This window comes from Dysidea avara, chromosome 9, assembly GCF_963678975.1.
Source record: "Dysidea avara chromosome 9, odDysAvar1.4, whole genome shotgun sequence".
Classification (NCBI taxonomy): Eukaryota; Metazoa; Porifera; class Demospongiae; order Dictyoceratida; family Dysideidae; genus Dysidea; species Dysidea avara.
This window is the reverse complement of record NC_089280.1, coordinates 16,839,059-16,856,458: the sequence shown is the minus strand read 5'-3', so window position 1 is coordinate 16,856,458 and position 17,400 is coordinate 16,839,059. Positions and strand designations below refer to the sequence as shown.

Genomic DNA, 17,400 nt, shown 5'->3' with positions numbered 1-17,400 from the left:
CATACTTTTACTTTAAAGTTTGCTCCCTAGATGGAATTAGAATGTTGGTAAGTCGATCTTGCTTATAGTATTATATGCTTTTTCTCTTACGTGATAAAGCAAAATTGTTGACTGTGATTACTACTGCTACTCAAAAAACCAGGTGATGATAGTATGCAGTCTTTGCACAAGGAATTTATTACTTTTTGCAACACAGAAGGGAAAATTGAAATAGTGTAGAGTATCACATGGTTTCTTTAATTGACCATCCATATAAGGAATGGCAACAGTAAACAGGGAGTGAACTAAGCATGTTTGTGGCTAGTTAACATGTAAAAAGCCATACCATGCTCTATGTTTTTGACTCTCCAATGTTGCAAGAAGTAATAAATCTCCCATACACTAAATGCAAAATTTTGAGAAAGAAAACATTGACGAGTTGCAATGCAATTTGTCAAAATTTTTAAACTATACAATGTATAGGTGAGGTCTTTAATACACAAACACAATGCTCTACATTTCTTCACTATTGTATTCCGGCCTTGCAATGTATTATAAACCTCATCTTGTAAAATTTTCTGTAGTTACTGTAGGGAATTGCAGATTATAGGTTTTACAGGCGTAACTGTAAAAACATGTATTAGATTGCATTTCTTAGAGACACCGGACCACATCATGTCAAGCCTGTCATGTAGATTAGTTCATGCTTGCATTCACTGTAGAGAGTGGAGATATCTTGCAACACAAAACTTGGATAAATTAATTATTTTTGTGCTTAGGATTGTACATGTAAGTGAGGGTACATTACTGTAGAATGTCACTAGTACTAGTTACAAGCTTTGGTTGATAAAAAGCAAACAATTATTTCAAGGAGACATGCTGAATTGGGACCAGTTAAATGGTATCTGTTTAAATGTACTGTACACAGAAATTTTGATTATCTACAACCAGTCCTAATGTCATATAATGTGACTAACAGAATTACAATTAAGATGTACTTTACAGGTAAGGTGAATAACCCATTACACAACATTAAATCCAACAAATGTACAACAATTCTCTGGAGCACAGAGACAGCAAATTAAAGGCTGCAATGAATACTGTTAGCATGTTGAGTCAGGGCATGGGATATACAAGAGTTAATATTGTATTCATCTCATTAAATTTGAATTCTTGGTACCAGGTCATTTGTGTTCATTAGATGTTCTTCCTGGTAGTGGGTTGTTTAGCTGGGTCCACTAATGTCTATCTCAGTCATATTCTTGGTAAAGTAATTTGTGGTAACAATGAATAACTTATAATGGTACTAAGTTGTGAGGAGACACTGCTATAGCACAGGTACATATACACTTGTCCTTCGGTGCTTACAGAAAACTTGATAATGTGGGTACAATTTGATTGTGTCAGAATCTTTGACAGCCTCATCTATCTGTCATTGTGTGGGTTTCATCACTGATTGAGTGTGATGCTTGACCAGTAGCGTGTGACCTGCAAATTAAGTTAGACCTCACACTAGGGTATTTTCCTTGTACAGGAAAGCAACTTACACATGTTTGTTCCTTCAGTTCATGTGGTAACATATGTATAGACCACCAGAGGGCACAGGATCAAGTCACTACTGGTATCTTTTCACATCCAATAGTTTTCATTTGAAGATTCTTACTCCCTGTGTCTACAGGATCCTCATAGGGTATATAGGATAGTGTTAAGAGTGATAAGCCTGCATTACTCCTTATATACATTGCTTGTAACATCTTAGTCACTGTCATGGATGTTGTGATATATATATATATACACATACCACTCTGGAATGTGTTAATTGAGTTGGTCTCATCCTTTTAGGACTTGCGGTTACAAGTAATCAGTAAATACAATCATGTAGTGGGCAACTGCACAATAAACTTGGCTTTAAATTCACAACACTGCAAGGAGTTTTTCGTCAGTGAGTAACTACAACTACTTAACAATTTCAAGGAAACTATCAAATAACATGTTCCATAATTACAAGTAAGAAGTGACAACATAATTAATATACACTGACTAAATAGTGCTATACTGTTACCTAATAAATAGTGTATTTGTGTGTATACATCTCACATCTCAGTGATTCCCATAAGTACAGAGTATATTTGGTCTGAGGAAATGGTCACATGACATGTACATGTTTGGTGGTGAGGACATCTGTGAGTTTACAGGCTGACCACAATATGATCTGCTCACGTCAGAGTGAGTACTCACGGTGAATCTTGAGGTGGTTGTGACAGCTGTAAATATTTTGGTATGGATGCACTACTTCTCCCACGACATTGTCTACCACACTTTCTCATTGTAGATGTATCTAGTAAATTTACGCACCATCAAAATTTACGGATGCTAATTACTGTCTTCTGACCCTGTTTGATGGGCAGTGAGATGCAATCCCATGATAAAAAATGTCACAGAAAAGTATAGGACTTATAAATTAGGACTTATAAATTAGGCCAGGAAAACTGAAGGTGTTCTACTACGTATGTCGCAAAGAAAGTGTCGTTATCAGCACTAGGAATTGTGGTTATAATTGGTGCCTGTCATGGCTGATCATCGAACACTCCACTGAGCAACGCTACTACTTGAACTAACTTTCTTAGCACTGGAAATCTCTCCGTATTATAGATGCATGACTTAAATGTGTCACTGCATGACTTTTGGTGAAAACGACCTCTAAAGAAGTAATTCATTGATGCAGAACAGATAACAGTGGTTGAGGGCAGCTATAATAGTGAATGGTGAGCTGTGATAAGTTCAATGTACTCATCATGTGATATCACTGATGTGGAAACAGCTGGATACAACCAAATACTGGAGCTGCCAGAAAACTGATGGAATTTGTACCAACAAAACATGTGGGCAAGTAGATACACCCTGCAAAATGAAACACGCAACTTGCCTACATCATTTACTGTTTTCCTTTTTTTTAACAGTACCTTTATCTGGAATTGTGTGCCACATGATATACTCTCTGTACCTCAATGATCCCCTTTTAAACATGTCTTGTTTCTAAGTAGTAAAGCACTTGTTTTACATATATCAGTAAGTTTTTTTAATGTTATTATTTGTTTTGTACTGATGTGCTTGTAATATTTGTTGTGTGCTTTGTTCTTGTATCTTGTGTTTTTGTATATAGGCGATACTGTATCACCTATAGGCGTTTTCCCACCTTACCCTTTGTGGTCAAGCAAATAAACTCCAACAAGCACAAGGTACAAAGTTATAAACTGAAAGGAATTACATGTCCGCTAGTATATCTGCAGGCATAGGATCACCCACACTTTGTAATTCCTGAGATATTTATAGATAAGTCACGCTGTTTAAGTCAAAATTCCATATATGCTGACCTCTCATCAATGAAAAACAAAGCAAATAAGCCATCGAATACACTAATCCAGCACTATAAGTTGGCAAGGACATTCCGTGTTAGCCTGGGGGAAATTACTATGTGACCAGCTGAGCAAAACCCAATTGTTTTCACATATTCCTCAAATTCCGTTTATTACTTCTCTGTTATCTATAGTAACAAAGGAGCGGACAGCCAAAGTTTCAGCCTTTTATGATAAATTGCCTTGGAGTTATATAGCATTAGACAGTTTGAACTACGATCAATTCAATTTGTAAAGCAACAATATGGCAAGTAAATTACATCCACTTATTTAATCAATCATAACTCATGACTACGAAGACAGAACTTAGCTCAATCCATTCACCATGAACTGGCAAATCCATCAAGGTATAATGTTTTCCCTGCCGTGTGGACAAAAAAGGCCATTTAAATTAAGGAACAACAACAGTAAACTTAATTTGTACCGCATAATAAGTAAGCACCCATAACTCACAAGGCATTTGCTATACAAACATGAAACTAAAATGATCTTACTCATCTTCGTGGACAAGCAAATCTAATGGTGTATAGGTTTGTTGAATAGAGCTTTGTTTCAGTTCATACCAAAGGGATTAAAAGGTGCATAATTTTTTTATGCAGCACACATTTTTACCCAGTTTATTTTTATAGAAAAAACCAACTTATCAAGGCTCTTATTGTTTTCCACCATGACACACGTACCTCTTATAACCAAGAATCAGTTTTAATCAATTAAGCCATTCCAAACAAATTCTCTATTTTCTGTCCACAGTCCACATCTGGATACTGTCAGTTATAAATATTCCTGTATTCTTCCATTATTTTTCTGGCTATTCTTGCATTCTGTACAGGATCAGTAAAAGCCATCTTGTAACAGTGGAGTCAGCTCACGTGTCAGCATTGCTATCAAGTCGAAAATTCTTTCGCCCCCGCACAAAAAGAGAAAGGCGGACCTGACACACTCCGGGTACGGAGTAGTTCCGCCTCGGTTTCCGTTTACTACCTGTGACGTCATAACGACGACATGTATCTAAAAAACTTGCTTAGTCTCATTGAATAATACACATACACATTACCACCACACACTGCAACTTCTTCCTCGAACCTATGGCATTGTCCAAATTGGAGGTGTTTCAACCGCTCGGTCCTCGGCTCAGCTTGCGACTCAGTCAGTAACCGTAAGCTTCCTGGCGAACAATAAGAACCCACCAACTCACGCCACATCTAATGTCTAATGATAGTAAGATCTGCTACAGTAGGTTGCAATCCGAGCCCGAGGCAATTAAACGAGCACAATAAACGGAGTAACGCTCACAATATACGGAATAAAACACGGAGGATTACGGAAAAATCTCATAAACGATTAATTAAGAGTGCTTTCGAGGAAAAGCCATAATTAGTTTACAACCTACGTATTTGGACAAAATAGTCATCCACATGCCAGTGTCATTAATAGCATGCGTTATTCAAGCCATACAAATTAACGACGTACCGGCTCGCGACGTACTAGTCTTCATCGATACTGACAGGAGTTCTCCATCGAGATCCTACACAAATCCGTAAAGCATATAAACTATACGTTGGTCGCTGTAGGACTGAGTCATGAGTATATGTGGTGGCAGAGACAATTTGTTGCTCTTTGTTGAAGCTGCAAACATCTTGGAACAAAGGAGAACAAGCTCCAGTGAACTTGGTAAGACTGCATACGTCCATTATGATGTGACTATTGAACTGGTTAATATGGGAAAGAACTCAATGAGCCGTTCTCACTATCTAGGTAGCTAGTAATTTAAAGCTACTCAGACCTAGCTCAAAAGTCACTGACTTTAATTGTCACAGAGTTTGTTCTTATTATATATGGGAGTGTTTTAGGAGAAGACATTTCAGTCTAACTGTTTATTTTATGGCGTGGCCAAATCAGTTCCAAGAAATGAGGTGGTCACAGTCGCTATACAAAACAATTTACGCTAGTGTGTTGACATATTCATGCATTGATGTGTGATGGTGTGATGTGGCTGATTGTGTGTTTGTTGAATGCGTATGCTGGCTCATTGTTTGCGTGGCCAGTATAAAGTATGAACTTATGATTAAACCTTTTGTTGGTAAGAAGTCAATGTTGTTTAAGTTTGGGTTGAATCAATGTAGAGGAAGTTGCAGAATCCAAACTGTTGTTGCTTCTTTGATGCATGTCTTCAGATTGCATGTTGTTGGAGGATCAAGTCACCACTGGGTCTGGAATTTTTTTCTGTCACAGCGTTTAGCAGAGTTTTAGTATCAAGGTTCCGACCAGTCTTTGTCTGTACAGGCTTTAGTCTTCTTGTGGGTCCCTAGTGGTCATAAAAAAAGATTAGCTGGTTGTACTGATAGTAGCTAGATTCCAATAGAGGACTTGCATGTGTGACAACACCGGCTAGCAACAGCTATTCTTCAGGACAACCCTCCATGGCACGCATTGGGTCAGGATGAAGGTAATGACTTTTATTCACTAAGCACTGGTTATAGTGACACCGCATGGGAAGGTTCGAAATAGAACTCAATATTGGCCCTGTGAATTAAGTAGGTGGCTTATTAAAACCAGTTACTCACCAATTCTAACTTCTTTGCTGTTTCTAACGAGCTGGATGTTATTCATTCAACAACTTAATACTCATTCACCGCACTATGGACCATCACAAGTAGTGAGAAGGTGCTTTTTACAACATTATCCATAAGCTGATGACTGTGGTTGGTTAGCAATTACAATGAAATATGTCATCGTGCAAGTCCTCTTATAGTTTTCTGGGTTAAACAACTACTTTCCTAGTCATGCACCGTTTGTGTCACCACTTGTACCATCGCTGTATGGTCAGTGGCATCATTCATATTTGGTACACGTGACCAGTGGCTTGATCAAGCACTCTACACAGTGGTATACTGTCTGACCACAAGAATTACTGCTTTGTGTGTTTTACCGTATAATGCAGAACATTTGCATTATAAAACTTTGGCGAATTGCTAAAAAACGTGCATTGGTAAAAAAATAACTTTTGATGAATGTTGCACAATCAATCATATAACATTGATAAAAACAATCACTAATCACTATAAGAATAGTAAATCAAGTGTCATGACTTTTTTAAGTAGAACTAGAATGGAAAATACTGCGAGAAAATCTGAGCTATAATTTAATTGTGCTTGATTGGACATAGTAATTGGTGGGAAATAAATTTTCATGGTTTTTTGTTGTGTTATCCCATTTCAGAAGCTTGTTTTCTTACTTTAATTGTATCACTGTCCGTCCTTGTGGCATAAAAAACATGGTGAGTGACTATGCATGCATTGTGCTTCTGTCAATTCCAAGGTCACTTCACTGCTGTAGCTAACCAATGATCAGTTTGGCATTAATGAATTTTTTTGTTGAGTTGACCATCTGGGCTACGTAGATGACAATGTGCAGGACGACAGAGTTGTAATAACCATGCTATTATCAGCACAATCATGTGCTGAAACTTTGGAGGATAAAACATTGGCAAATGGAAGCATAATTCATCATTATTTTTCATCGCCAACGTTTTGTCTCTGTGGTAAAGTAAATCACCAAACAGTCATGTAGTATACATTAAGTCACACACTTACCGATTTAGTGATACTTACATTGTTGGTCCAAGTTGTTGTGTCACCCAGTCAAGCTTATAATATTAATGGTTGGCCATAGCAGGTACCAATTATTATTATTATTCCTGGTGCAATGGGGCGGCTTTGTAACACAGTTGAGATCCTTAAATCATGCAGTTGGTCCAACTGTGTGGTGTAAACACCCAAATGTGATGGTCCAGACATTGTTTCATATGTTTCTGTTTATTTAAACCTACCGTGAAATTCTATCATGTGAAAATTTATGTGTGTCCTATAAACTTAGTTAGTGTGACTCCTGGTGTGTGATACTGTTTGTACTATGTGCATCACGCAGAGATTGCCACTACTGTACTCGTGTTTACTGGGCTACTTGGTTCTGATGCGCTTTAACAATCTGTATGATGCTTAAAGTAAAAATTAGCCCAGTAGCTGTGTGGTTGAGAGCAAAAATCTTTGAATTGAGCAACAATGATCCATGAAATTTAAACACGAAAATCCTGGGCTAAGAGGCACCCATGAAATTTAAAACGTTAAAATCACATAACTGTGAAATGTACATTACTGCAAAAATTTCTTGGTATACAATATGTACTTATATGTGTGTAGCTGATTATTTTGAAGAAATGGGGTGGTCAAAATCCTGCAAGTGTGCCCAGATGTATAGATATATAGATCACTCAAGAGTTCATTATTTCAAATTTAGGCCATCACATTTCTGAGTCAAGTTATACCGTAAACGACGAAGGTTTGGCGAATCAGCATGGAAGCAGGTCGGCGGATAAAAGTTTGACGAACTTACCATGCAGTTAATATGGAACTATGTACTGAATAGCTGATTGGCTGATAAAGTTCCTGACTTCACCAAACTTTAGTCACTCCTAACTTTTGTTGTTTATGGTAGCCTGTTAAATAACTAAAAAAATGAGTCTAAAATATTTTGATTAATTTTTTCTTGGTAAAGTGATTGGTACTAATGAAGTGATTATTATTGATAACACTTTTGTGTGGTTAATATATAGTATGCTCTGTTGCACTTATAACAATACACCATGTATGATGGATGAGGTCTAGCAGTTGGTGGACATCAAGTTAATATATTGTATCAGTTTCAGGTGATATTTAAACATTTTAGTGGTATAATAACACCACTACAAGTGTTGTCTTTGTGTACCAGGAAACTTTCCCTAAGTTAGAATAGTTGTATGGCCTGCTAAATTGTAATTTAATCACTTTTGGCCTCAATTTATATAAATATTGAATATACTACATAGCACATTTAAATTTTATGTGAGATTTTAAATAAATTTCTTGTAGGGGATAATGTACTGAATGGTTCTAGCCAAGTTGGCTCAAGACTATTAAAAGGCAATAAGAAAACAAAATTACACAAAGCCCAAGCTCCCACTACTGTAGGGTCATTGGAAGTGGATGCTTATGCTGTGGATATTAAGAGAGTAGAAAACCCATTTGCTAAGGATGATTCAGATTCTGATTCAGACGATGTTTCTGATTATCTTAAGTTTCACAGTACCAAATCTGTTTCCCATGCTAAGATGGTACATAACGCCAAAGAAAAGAAAAGGTAGATGTGATTTGTGGTTATACACTAAATGTGATTAAGTTGTTTTACTATTAGACGAAGAAGTTTAAAACAAGCACAGCTGACACTTCACCAGGAACTCCAACCCTACTCGCACCAAAAGCCAATTCTAAGAACTATCCTGTGTACTGCAATAGATGAGATAAAGGTTAGACCACAACACAGAATAGAAGTGGGTGGAGTTATTTTAATGTTATTAACCATATATTTTCAATGTGGTAATTCTTGTAATCTTATCAAACAAACAGCATGTGATATGTTTTATGACATGTGCACCTGTTATTGACTTCCTTACATGGTAGTACAGTGAAACCTCGTTAATAGGGCCACCTATGGGACCCATGATAAGTGGCCCTATTACTGAGGTGGCCCTATTACTGAGGTGGCCCTATTACCGAAAACCTTATTAATGCAGCCATAAAACAAAATGGCGTTATTATTGAGGTTTTCAACAAACCAGCAACTGTAACATCAGTATACAATTGATCTAACTAAACACACTATGTAGAGTTTATCACAGAGAAAGATAGGAGCATACGATGTACCAATTATTCCAGCAATACTTGAGACATAATGGCTGGAAAAGCATGAAGTATACTGCCAGAATAATGGGTACTGCTTTCAGTAGTTAAAATGTGTACTTAAGAGCAGCAACTTTTGCGGTGATACCTTGACTGCCTGCTCAGCTGACCTCTTTACTGAGGGAACATTGTATTAGTTTTACCAGTTTGGTCCAGTGGTATGTGGCCACTGGCCTTTATAATGAGGTGGCCCTATTAACGAAAATTAAATAAATGTAACATAATGGAAAATACGTTTGGACTTGCTGGACCTGGCTACTATAATGAGGTGGCCTCATTACTGAGGTGGCCACTAAGTGAGGTTTCACTGTAATTAGATCCAATATATGTGCAAAGTTTTCTGGATCAGTTGGGTCACCTTTCTGGATTAAGTAAGTTTCATCCATAACATTCTAAATTCCATGTCAAATCTGGGTCACATCTATTGAATTGGTCATCCAAGTCAGTAACCATGACCTGGCTTCAATCCTATTACAGAGATATTCTTAAGTTCAGTGCAGTTCAGACTCATACAATGTGAACTGTTTACATATCGTAAATAACTGAATTGACCAGTCCACTTACACATATTACAACTAAGCCAGGAGAGTTGTGCAATACTATTGATGCTACCCAATAACATGATGCCAAGTGGCAATACTCTGTTACAAAATTTGGTATCATAGGTATTGTAATATAGTCAGATAGGTGATAATGTCAAGTCACATTTTCAATTGGTTTGAGTCAAACATTTTCATAGGATCCTATTAATATGATACGAAGTTTGCATCTTCATGGCGTCGTGACATTATACTACACAACACATTACGTACATGGTGTTGTAACAGCACATCACATCACATCAGTCATGTCCTAACACACATCGCGTCGTGACATCATACTACACACACACACATTATGCACATTACGACGTAACAGCACGTTACACTGGTCATAACACACATCGCTTAGTGACAACACGTTACATAGGTATTATATTACTTTGGTTATAACACACACTTTGCCTCTCAGTACATAATTGCCTTCTTTCATTTTTTATTCTAGCAGCTAACTGCACCCACCTTGAGGGATAAGCCCAGGAACATCATTCTATTGGAAGAACATGTATCTTCAGTCTGAGCTAGCTATCATCATTTGCTATCTTGCCACTGTCACTGTCTCACAGTTTGAGCTTGCTGTCAGCTTAGAGTCACCTCTGCTGCTCTTCTTGAAGCAAAGGAATTCCTATAGAAGAATAACTAAGCCATGAAGTGTTTTTTTTTTTAAATGTTATTTAATCAGGGAAAATGATAGCATCAGCCAAAAAGGATGTTTTTTAGCTATGCCCTGAGAGCACTATAAACAATACAATAAAAGTACCTACTTACATACACAACATAACAAAATTACAACATATAGTCTAATTTTTTAAAAATCTTTCACAGTTTTAGCACTGTACATGTACAGTGCTTTTGGTAAGCAGTTCCATATGGCCGTGCCCCTGTATGCCAAAGATTGTTTTCCGTAAGTAGTTCTAACACTGGGAACAAATAATCTTTGTAAATTTCTCACAGAGCAACCATTAACATCCACAGCATACAAAACAATTCCATGTAAATAAGGAGGAGAGATCTTATTGAGGATCTTGAAAACCTGCAAAGCTATATGAAAAGTATGCCTTTCAGTTAAAGATGATCATAAGCATATCAAAAACTTTGTTGCATTTACTGTACTTTTAATTTTTACAAATTAAAATTATGGAAAATAATACCGTCTTTCAAACAACGCATCATAACTTCCGCATACTTCAGTTTACGGAGATGGGGTTGCATTTATCAGAATCATTGATAAATTGCGCATCGAGTGATATGTAAGCTTTTGTATAGCGACCAATGGAAAAGAGAGGAGAGAGCTTTGTACAGTGAATTTATGCATCCAGGTATGAAATTGTACTGTGAAAAAACCTTGTTTTTTCGTATGTTTTGTGATGTATCTTTGTAGAATGGCCAGTTAAGCCATTCTTTCGGGTGGATTCTTAATCTGTACGATTCAACTGATCGAATGAGACCAAGTTTAGCGAATTGGATAAGGCAACCCACCATACTTTTGAGATTTGCGTACTGAGGTAACGAATTTCTCCTATAGAAAATTGTATGGAACATGCATTGTGGTGGAGTCAACTGTTAACAACTGCCGCTATGAAAGTGTTACAACAAATGTTCGGATTCCATTGTATAGAGAAATTCAAGGGCTTTGTTTTTATGTTTGGTTTGTTGGGAAAATTATGGATTCTAACGTGTGTACTTTTGCATTATTTGTATATAACGCAAATACATGTATTTTCTATTGGGCAAGAAACAATGGCTGTTAAGAAAATTTTTAACTGATCAGTGGGACCAAGGTAAAGCTACAAAAAGGACGTGATGTAGCTGTTTTAATGCATATTTCATAAGAATTAAGGTTAAAATTTAGTGCTTTGTAAAATTTTCTAAATGTTACAATTTCCATTAGCCTTTTTTGATATGGTTAAAGTTATCAGAAGAAGGAAATGATGACGTAAACTTAGAATGAAGTCTTTCTAAACAACGAGTGTCAGCAGAAGTTGATGGTAACCATACAGTATCACAATAATCCAACACTGGTAGAATATAAGCTTGATAAAGCCATTGTAGAACTCTAGAGGAAGCTGGGCCAACTTGTACTGCATTGTGTATAGAAGTGATGAATGGATACTAGTATGTATGGTAGGAACAAGTGTGTACTGAAATGAGTCCATGTCCTGTAATTGTCTTTAACCAGGGTGTGGTACAGGTACACAATGTGCTGTTGATAGCAGTGATGATTTTGAATTTTTCAATGTATAACCATAGCCACTGTATGTCGGCCAGCACCATAAATAATGTACAGAATATAATTTTGCTTTGCTATGATTTGTTTTGTTAATGTAAGATGCACTAGTGTTTAAGGCAGACACGCCCATACCAGTCTGTTTCTGGGATAACCGTGCATATGTATTATGTAAACTTGAAAAATTGTTGTTGAGGTAGGCTATACTTCAAGTTGAGAACTATTGTTTGTTTAATCAAGACATACTACTTAGTGGAATAATGGACATGAGTACACATAAACATGTGTGCAACACTAAAAATTGCGATAAATCACTAGGTTTGAAATGGATCACACTGGTGATGCCAAATGTTAGAGATTGTCATTTGTTGCGATTATTATGTAAACATATAGTGACACCCCAAAGTTTATAGTGCCACATTGTAAAATACTTTTAGTAAGTATATAGCAAAGATCCTGGCTGAGTTGGTATTTCTTTGTGTTGTATCCTATCATGAACAACCTGTGCCAGCCCAACTCATCTTGGCTTTCAGCATGGCTTAATTCATCCTGTGATATATTGTACCCTGTAGTGTGAACTGGGGGAAAGTAAAAGTGACAGTGTAGTAGCATGGAGAGTGTGTTTGCAGTGGAGTGGGCGAAGTAGTGTGTGTCTCGCTCAAAGATGTCACAGATAATCACTCCTTTTATACTGCTGAGTGTGATTGCTGGGAGATAATGTGCACACTGGTCATGTGATCAATTGATTATTTAACGTGATTAGCTGAAAATGGGAAAGACCAATATTTGATCCAATTTCATCAAAAAACATTAAACGAAGAGATAGTGATGTTACAACCCTGTGAATATGCATAAGTTTTCCTGCACTGCTTCTCTGAACATGTAGCACAAAGGTAATCAACACACACAGTAGCCCGGCCACAACTGAAGTACAGCCACTCTGTTACTGTATGTGCTTTATATATTGAAAATTGTAGAGCAATGTGTGTGGTGGCTACTCCATGGATCACACTGGTATGTCTCTTGTAACTTTTTGTACAGTTTGCAGAATGAATTTAACATTTTGATCAGACAGATGCACAGTAACGTACTGATAACACGTGTGCCAAACATAACAGACAATGAAAATGTGCAAGCAACTTATTATACTGTTCTTTGACCTTTTTAAAGAACTCACCACGGTATACTGTCTAAAAAAGTTAAAATTTCTAACCACGTAGAGACTTCATTGTCTCTGTTGCAACTACTGATCATTGAACATGCAGAGCATCTCTCCTACGCCTTGTTAGCTATAAAAACTCATGCTCGGCTTTACGTCTTATATAACTGTCATCCCATAGTAAGCCTCTAACCTACATATATATAACTGAAGATACTTACACGCTATCCATTTTAATTGGGTAGAAAGTGGCACAACCAATTATGTACACTGATGTTATCATAGTGTTCTGTGTGAAGTATATGTATAGTACAAATCTTAATTATTATGTATTTCTTATTGTGCTGTGTTTTTGTTTGAATGTAATGCACTTACATATAATATTTTTTAGAAGCTGAAAAGTATTGCTGAGGAAAATAAAAACTGTTTAACTGTATTGAGAGAAGAGAAACAGTCACTTACAGAAAAACTAGAGTTCTTAAAATCATTGTAAGTGATTTATACACAACTAAATTTATAATTTCATTCAAAACTAAATTTTCTGAGGTCTATATACGTTTACTTCTGATACCAAGAGTATATAATGGGGAGGGAGAGTATTGAACTACACTATATGCTATGAAAAATGAGCCCGTAAAGTAACCCGCATACTTTCGTTTCTTGTCGTAAACCTGACCGTTGTTGATTGTTCAGATTTAACACCTTAAATGTTTTAATGGGTGGTCCGTATGGAATCACAATGGCTGAAATTCCATCTAGATGTGTCACTTTAACTAGTACAACTGTCGAGGCATGGGATGGCGACCATGATGAAATCTCTACCATGATGAAATATCAAAATCTCGACCTCGCTCGACCATGATGAAACCTCGATGTTTGCTTTCCAGGTTAGCTGCTTCTGTCTTTCTCTTTGTACGGCGAGTTCCTCTGCGTAATGTGCCATACTTTTCTCGAGTACACCGTTCTTTCACTCAGTAGTCACATGTACAAAGTGCGCCCACTGCGCTTATAATTAGTCACCAATCAACACAAATCACCAAGTCGTTTGAACAATGCCATAGGACTTTACGGGCTCATTTTTCACAGCATATAGCGTAGTTCGATACTCTCCCTCCCCACCCTCCCCATTATATACTCTTGCTGATACTAGAGAAACAAAATTCAATCTTAACTTATCTTATGTGTTCATCACTTTGTGTATATACATCAGTTAAAGTTAAAGTTTATCATCTCTTCTGTATATTGTAATAGACAGCAGTTTCCTGGAGACAAAGAAAGAGACAGCAGTGATAATAATTATGAAGACAATGAAACTTCTCTACAACAATCAATGGAGTGTGACTCTGTGATAGATGTTACAGAAGATGATTCTAGTGAGCAATATGATGAACAAGACCAGTCAGAAGAACACAAGGATAAGAATAATATGACCAGCACAAGTAACACAGGTAAATGTTTACTTACTAGTGTTCTGAGCGTTACGTTAATGTGTCTCCTTGTTTAGAATATGTTGCCAATAATGGTAATCAGTCGTCACTTTTTGCAAATCCATTATTAACTTCTCCACTCTACTACACTGCTGCAACACAATTGGCTGCATTGCAGGCTCAGTCCATTCAACTGGCTCAGCTACAAACATTCACAAATCCTATATGGCTGCCACCATTTGTCTGGCCCAATCTAAACAGTTTATATTCTACTGTTACTGGAAATCAAGTGAATGGAACTAATAGTTTATATGAAAAACAACACTCACAGTTATTGAATGGAGTCAATGGACATGTAAGGAAAGAAGTAGGGTCAGAAAGTTACTGTTCAGCTGTTAAATGTAGTGTTGTGAAAACTACAGGAAATGTTTACAAGAGAAATCAATCTTCCGTATCACTTAACTCAAAGGCAACTTTTTGTGTGGATAATCTTGTAGAAACTTTGTAGTTTTAAATATGTAAATGTTAGAAGTAGCTATTTATATATAAAACGTTTTTATTTTATTTTCATTATGAAGCGAGTTTACTAGTTGTGTATTTGATTCAACATAGGTGCATCAAAACCTTCAAGAATTTCCACTAAGTTTTGTAATGAAGTATATATATTTACAAATCATCAGTTCAGCCTAGATGTATAGGCAAAAAATGTTGGTCAAAAATATTTGGCTGATTTAAACTATGTCACATTGTATTATGCCTTCCCAATGATCTCAATAATCTCTTCAATGTTCTCAGTGATTTGGTTGCTCTGACATGAGTTGGTTCTGTATTTAGAGCAGGGGAATATACCATTGAGGTATACACAATAACAATATTCTTGGAACTAGTTTGTCAGTAACTATTTCATAACTTCTTGGTATTCTGATGCTATGCCCATTTTGACTGGCCTGGTCATTTTCTCAGTAAAGCAATTTGTGGTAGGTGAATAATCTTGAACTGTAACAACAGAATAGCCATTAGCAGGTGAAGAGGGTTAAATGAGAGGATTGTCTTCACAATACTTGTGCTGGTCAAAATGTAGTTGTTACACTGAACTTCTCATACAATGAACCTCATTAATAGGGCCAACCTGTGGGACCAAAACTATATGATGTGGCTGCATTATTAATAAAGTCATGAAGTGCTCCTTAGCTGTGTTTTGGGATCTAGTGGCAGTGGCCATTTTTAATGCACAGGGTGAAGTGGCCTCCATGTGAGATTTCACTGTATATTTAAGTCTACAATCTTGAATGTTATGCTGTCAGGAGCCCCAAGCCTTGTGGCACTTATGGGCTCCTGATGCTGTGTATGTACTTAATTGTATTTAATAAATTTAGTAGAGCTTCTATTGGCTTTGGTAGACACTTCGCTGAGAGAAACTTCATTGGTGTTATTCTATGAGAGAATCTTTATTGGTGTTATGCTCTGAGAATCTTCACTACAACATGTCATCAGAGTTGTGTGATTGATATGAGCTATTGTGGTCAGTAATAGAGACTAGATGTCTTCACCACCAAATATGTACATGTTATGTGGCCATTTCCTCAAAGGGTATCACAGTGGGTATTGGTGAGTTTAATGAAACCGAAACACAGAACAAATAGACAACCACATGGCTATAAACTCACTCACTCCTCGCACAAGTCAATATCATATTTCCATGTATTTTCTTTAGTTCTACTGTGGTTCAGACACTTCTTATAAAACTGGTAATTTAGTGATAGCTGTGAAGGATGCACATAATAGCATTCACACACAACTCTGTACTGACTAATGTTATTTGATGACAACCACACAATTGATCAGTCGCCCACTATGTGATTGTATTACTGATTACTGTCACCATTAGTCCATTATTTATGGGATGTGACCAACAAATTCTGTAGTGGAACACACACAAACACACCTGTGGTCGCTTGGTGATGGCGTATGTCCTACTGTTGACAATATGAAGTGAACCATTATCATAACAGTTAGTGTAGTAAGTAGGAGTTTGTTTACAAAAACTTTTGGGCCAGACAATAGAATTTTATTTTTGAACACAACAGGCTTGAGGCATAGTTTTAGCAAACACTGTTCATTTGTTAGTAGTAACAAGTTGTTGTTTTGGAGACGTGTGACACAGGTGCGGTTAATATAGTTAAGGATTTAAACTGGATTTCAGATCATTTGTATATATATTATTTCAGATCATTTGGATATTATTTCAGATCATTTGGGTATTATTTCAGATCATTTCAACAGTAGCTATATGTCTTTATTCATATTCAGATTGATATTATAAACGCACATCACAACACTAGTTCTGGTTATTCTACACTTTTAAATTTTTTCTTGGGCTAGATCAGCTGCATGCCCTTGCCACTAGCTAGTCCTTGCCACTAGTTAGCACTTTCTCCAGCAGCAGCTTGAAGTTATACTCAAAGATACCTGAATTAAGGTTACAAAAAGACTAGATGTCTGATGGTATGCCTGGGGAGTTGTTATTGCATCTACTATGATTTGTTGTCACAGGCAAGTTTCTGCCTTGTGAGTGTGTCTACCTATGCTATCCAGTACCTACGTAGTACTGTGCTATGTATGAACTTTACTATATAAAATGTTTATAACGTAAACATGAATCGATCCATGACTAGCTACTCATGCAGTGAGCTACCTTAGGATTGTCATCCAGAGCAGTTCTCATACATAATAATTATATCAGCTACGTAGCTCTCTTTTTCTGCCAGTACACTAGTGTCAGCAATCTGCCATGGCCCAATGCTCACCCACTCAAGCTG

At 36.8% G+C, this 17,400-nt stretch overlaps 1 protein-coding gene and 1 long non-coding RNA gene across 12 annotated transcripts; one reads left to right on the top strand and one right to left on the bottom strand.

The window, feature by feature from the left end:
• Positions 1-985: 985 nt before the first annotated feature.
• LOC136266953 (uncharacterized) lies at positions 986-4,727 on the bottom strand. 9 transcript variants are annotated; one of them, XR_010706397.1, is made up of 5 exons: positions 4,265-4,726; positions 4,076-4,216; positions 2,943-3,756; positions 1,527-2,880; positions 986-1,467 (listed from the first exon to the last, which is right to left on the bottom strand). It is a non-coding gene; the product is annotated as an uncharacterized lncRNA (long non-coding RNA). The 9 variants fall into 9 exon arrangements; XR_010706402.1 differs by having other exon boundaries at positions 1,527-3,756; positions 4,265-4,376; positions 4,443-4,726; XR_010706400.1 differs by having other exon boundaries at positions 1,527-3,756; positions 4,265-4,403; positions 4,450-4,726.
• A 23-nt stretch (positions 4,728-4,750) lies between these two features.
• On the top strand, positions 4,751-15,188 carry LOC136266947 (uncharacterized). Of its 3 annotated transcripts, none has more exons than XM_066061989.1 (6): positions 4,751-5,066; positions 8,303-8,570; positions 8,625-8,736; positions 13,546-13,643; positions 14,406-14,602; positions 14,659-15,188. In XM_066061989.1, exons 1-6 carry the CDS (start codon positions 4,976-4,978, stop codon positions 15,087-15,089), a joined length of 1,197 nt encoding a protein of 398 aa, XP_065918061.1. In that variant the 5' UTR covers positions 4,751-4,975; the 3' UTR covers positions 15,090-15,188. The 3 variants fall into 3 exon arrangements, with proteins under 3 accessions (XP_065918061.1, XP_065918062.1, XP_065918063.1); XM_066061990.1 differs by lacking the exon at positions 4,751-5,066 and adding an exon at positions 5,079-5,150; XM_066061991.1 differs by lacking the exon at positions 4,751-5,066 and adding an exon at positions 5,351-5,475.
• The last annotated feature ends 2,212 nt before the right edge of the window (positions 15,189-17,400 follow it).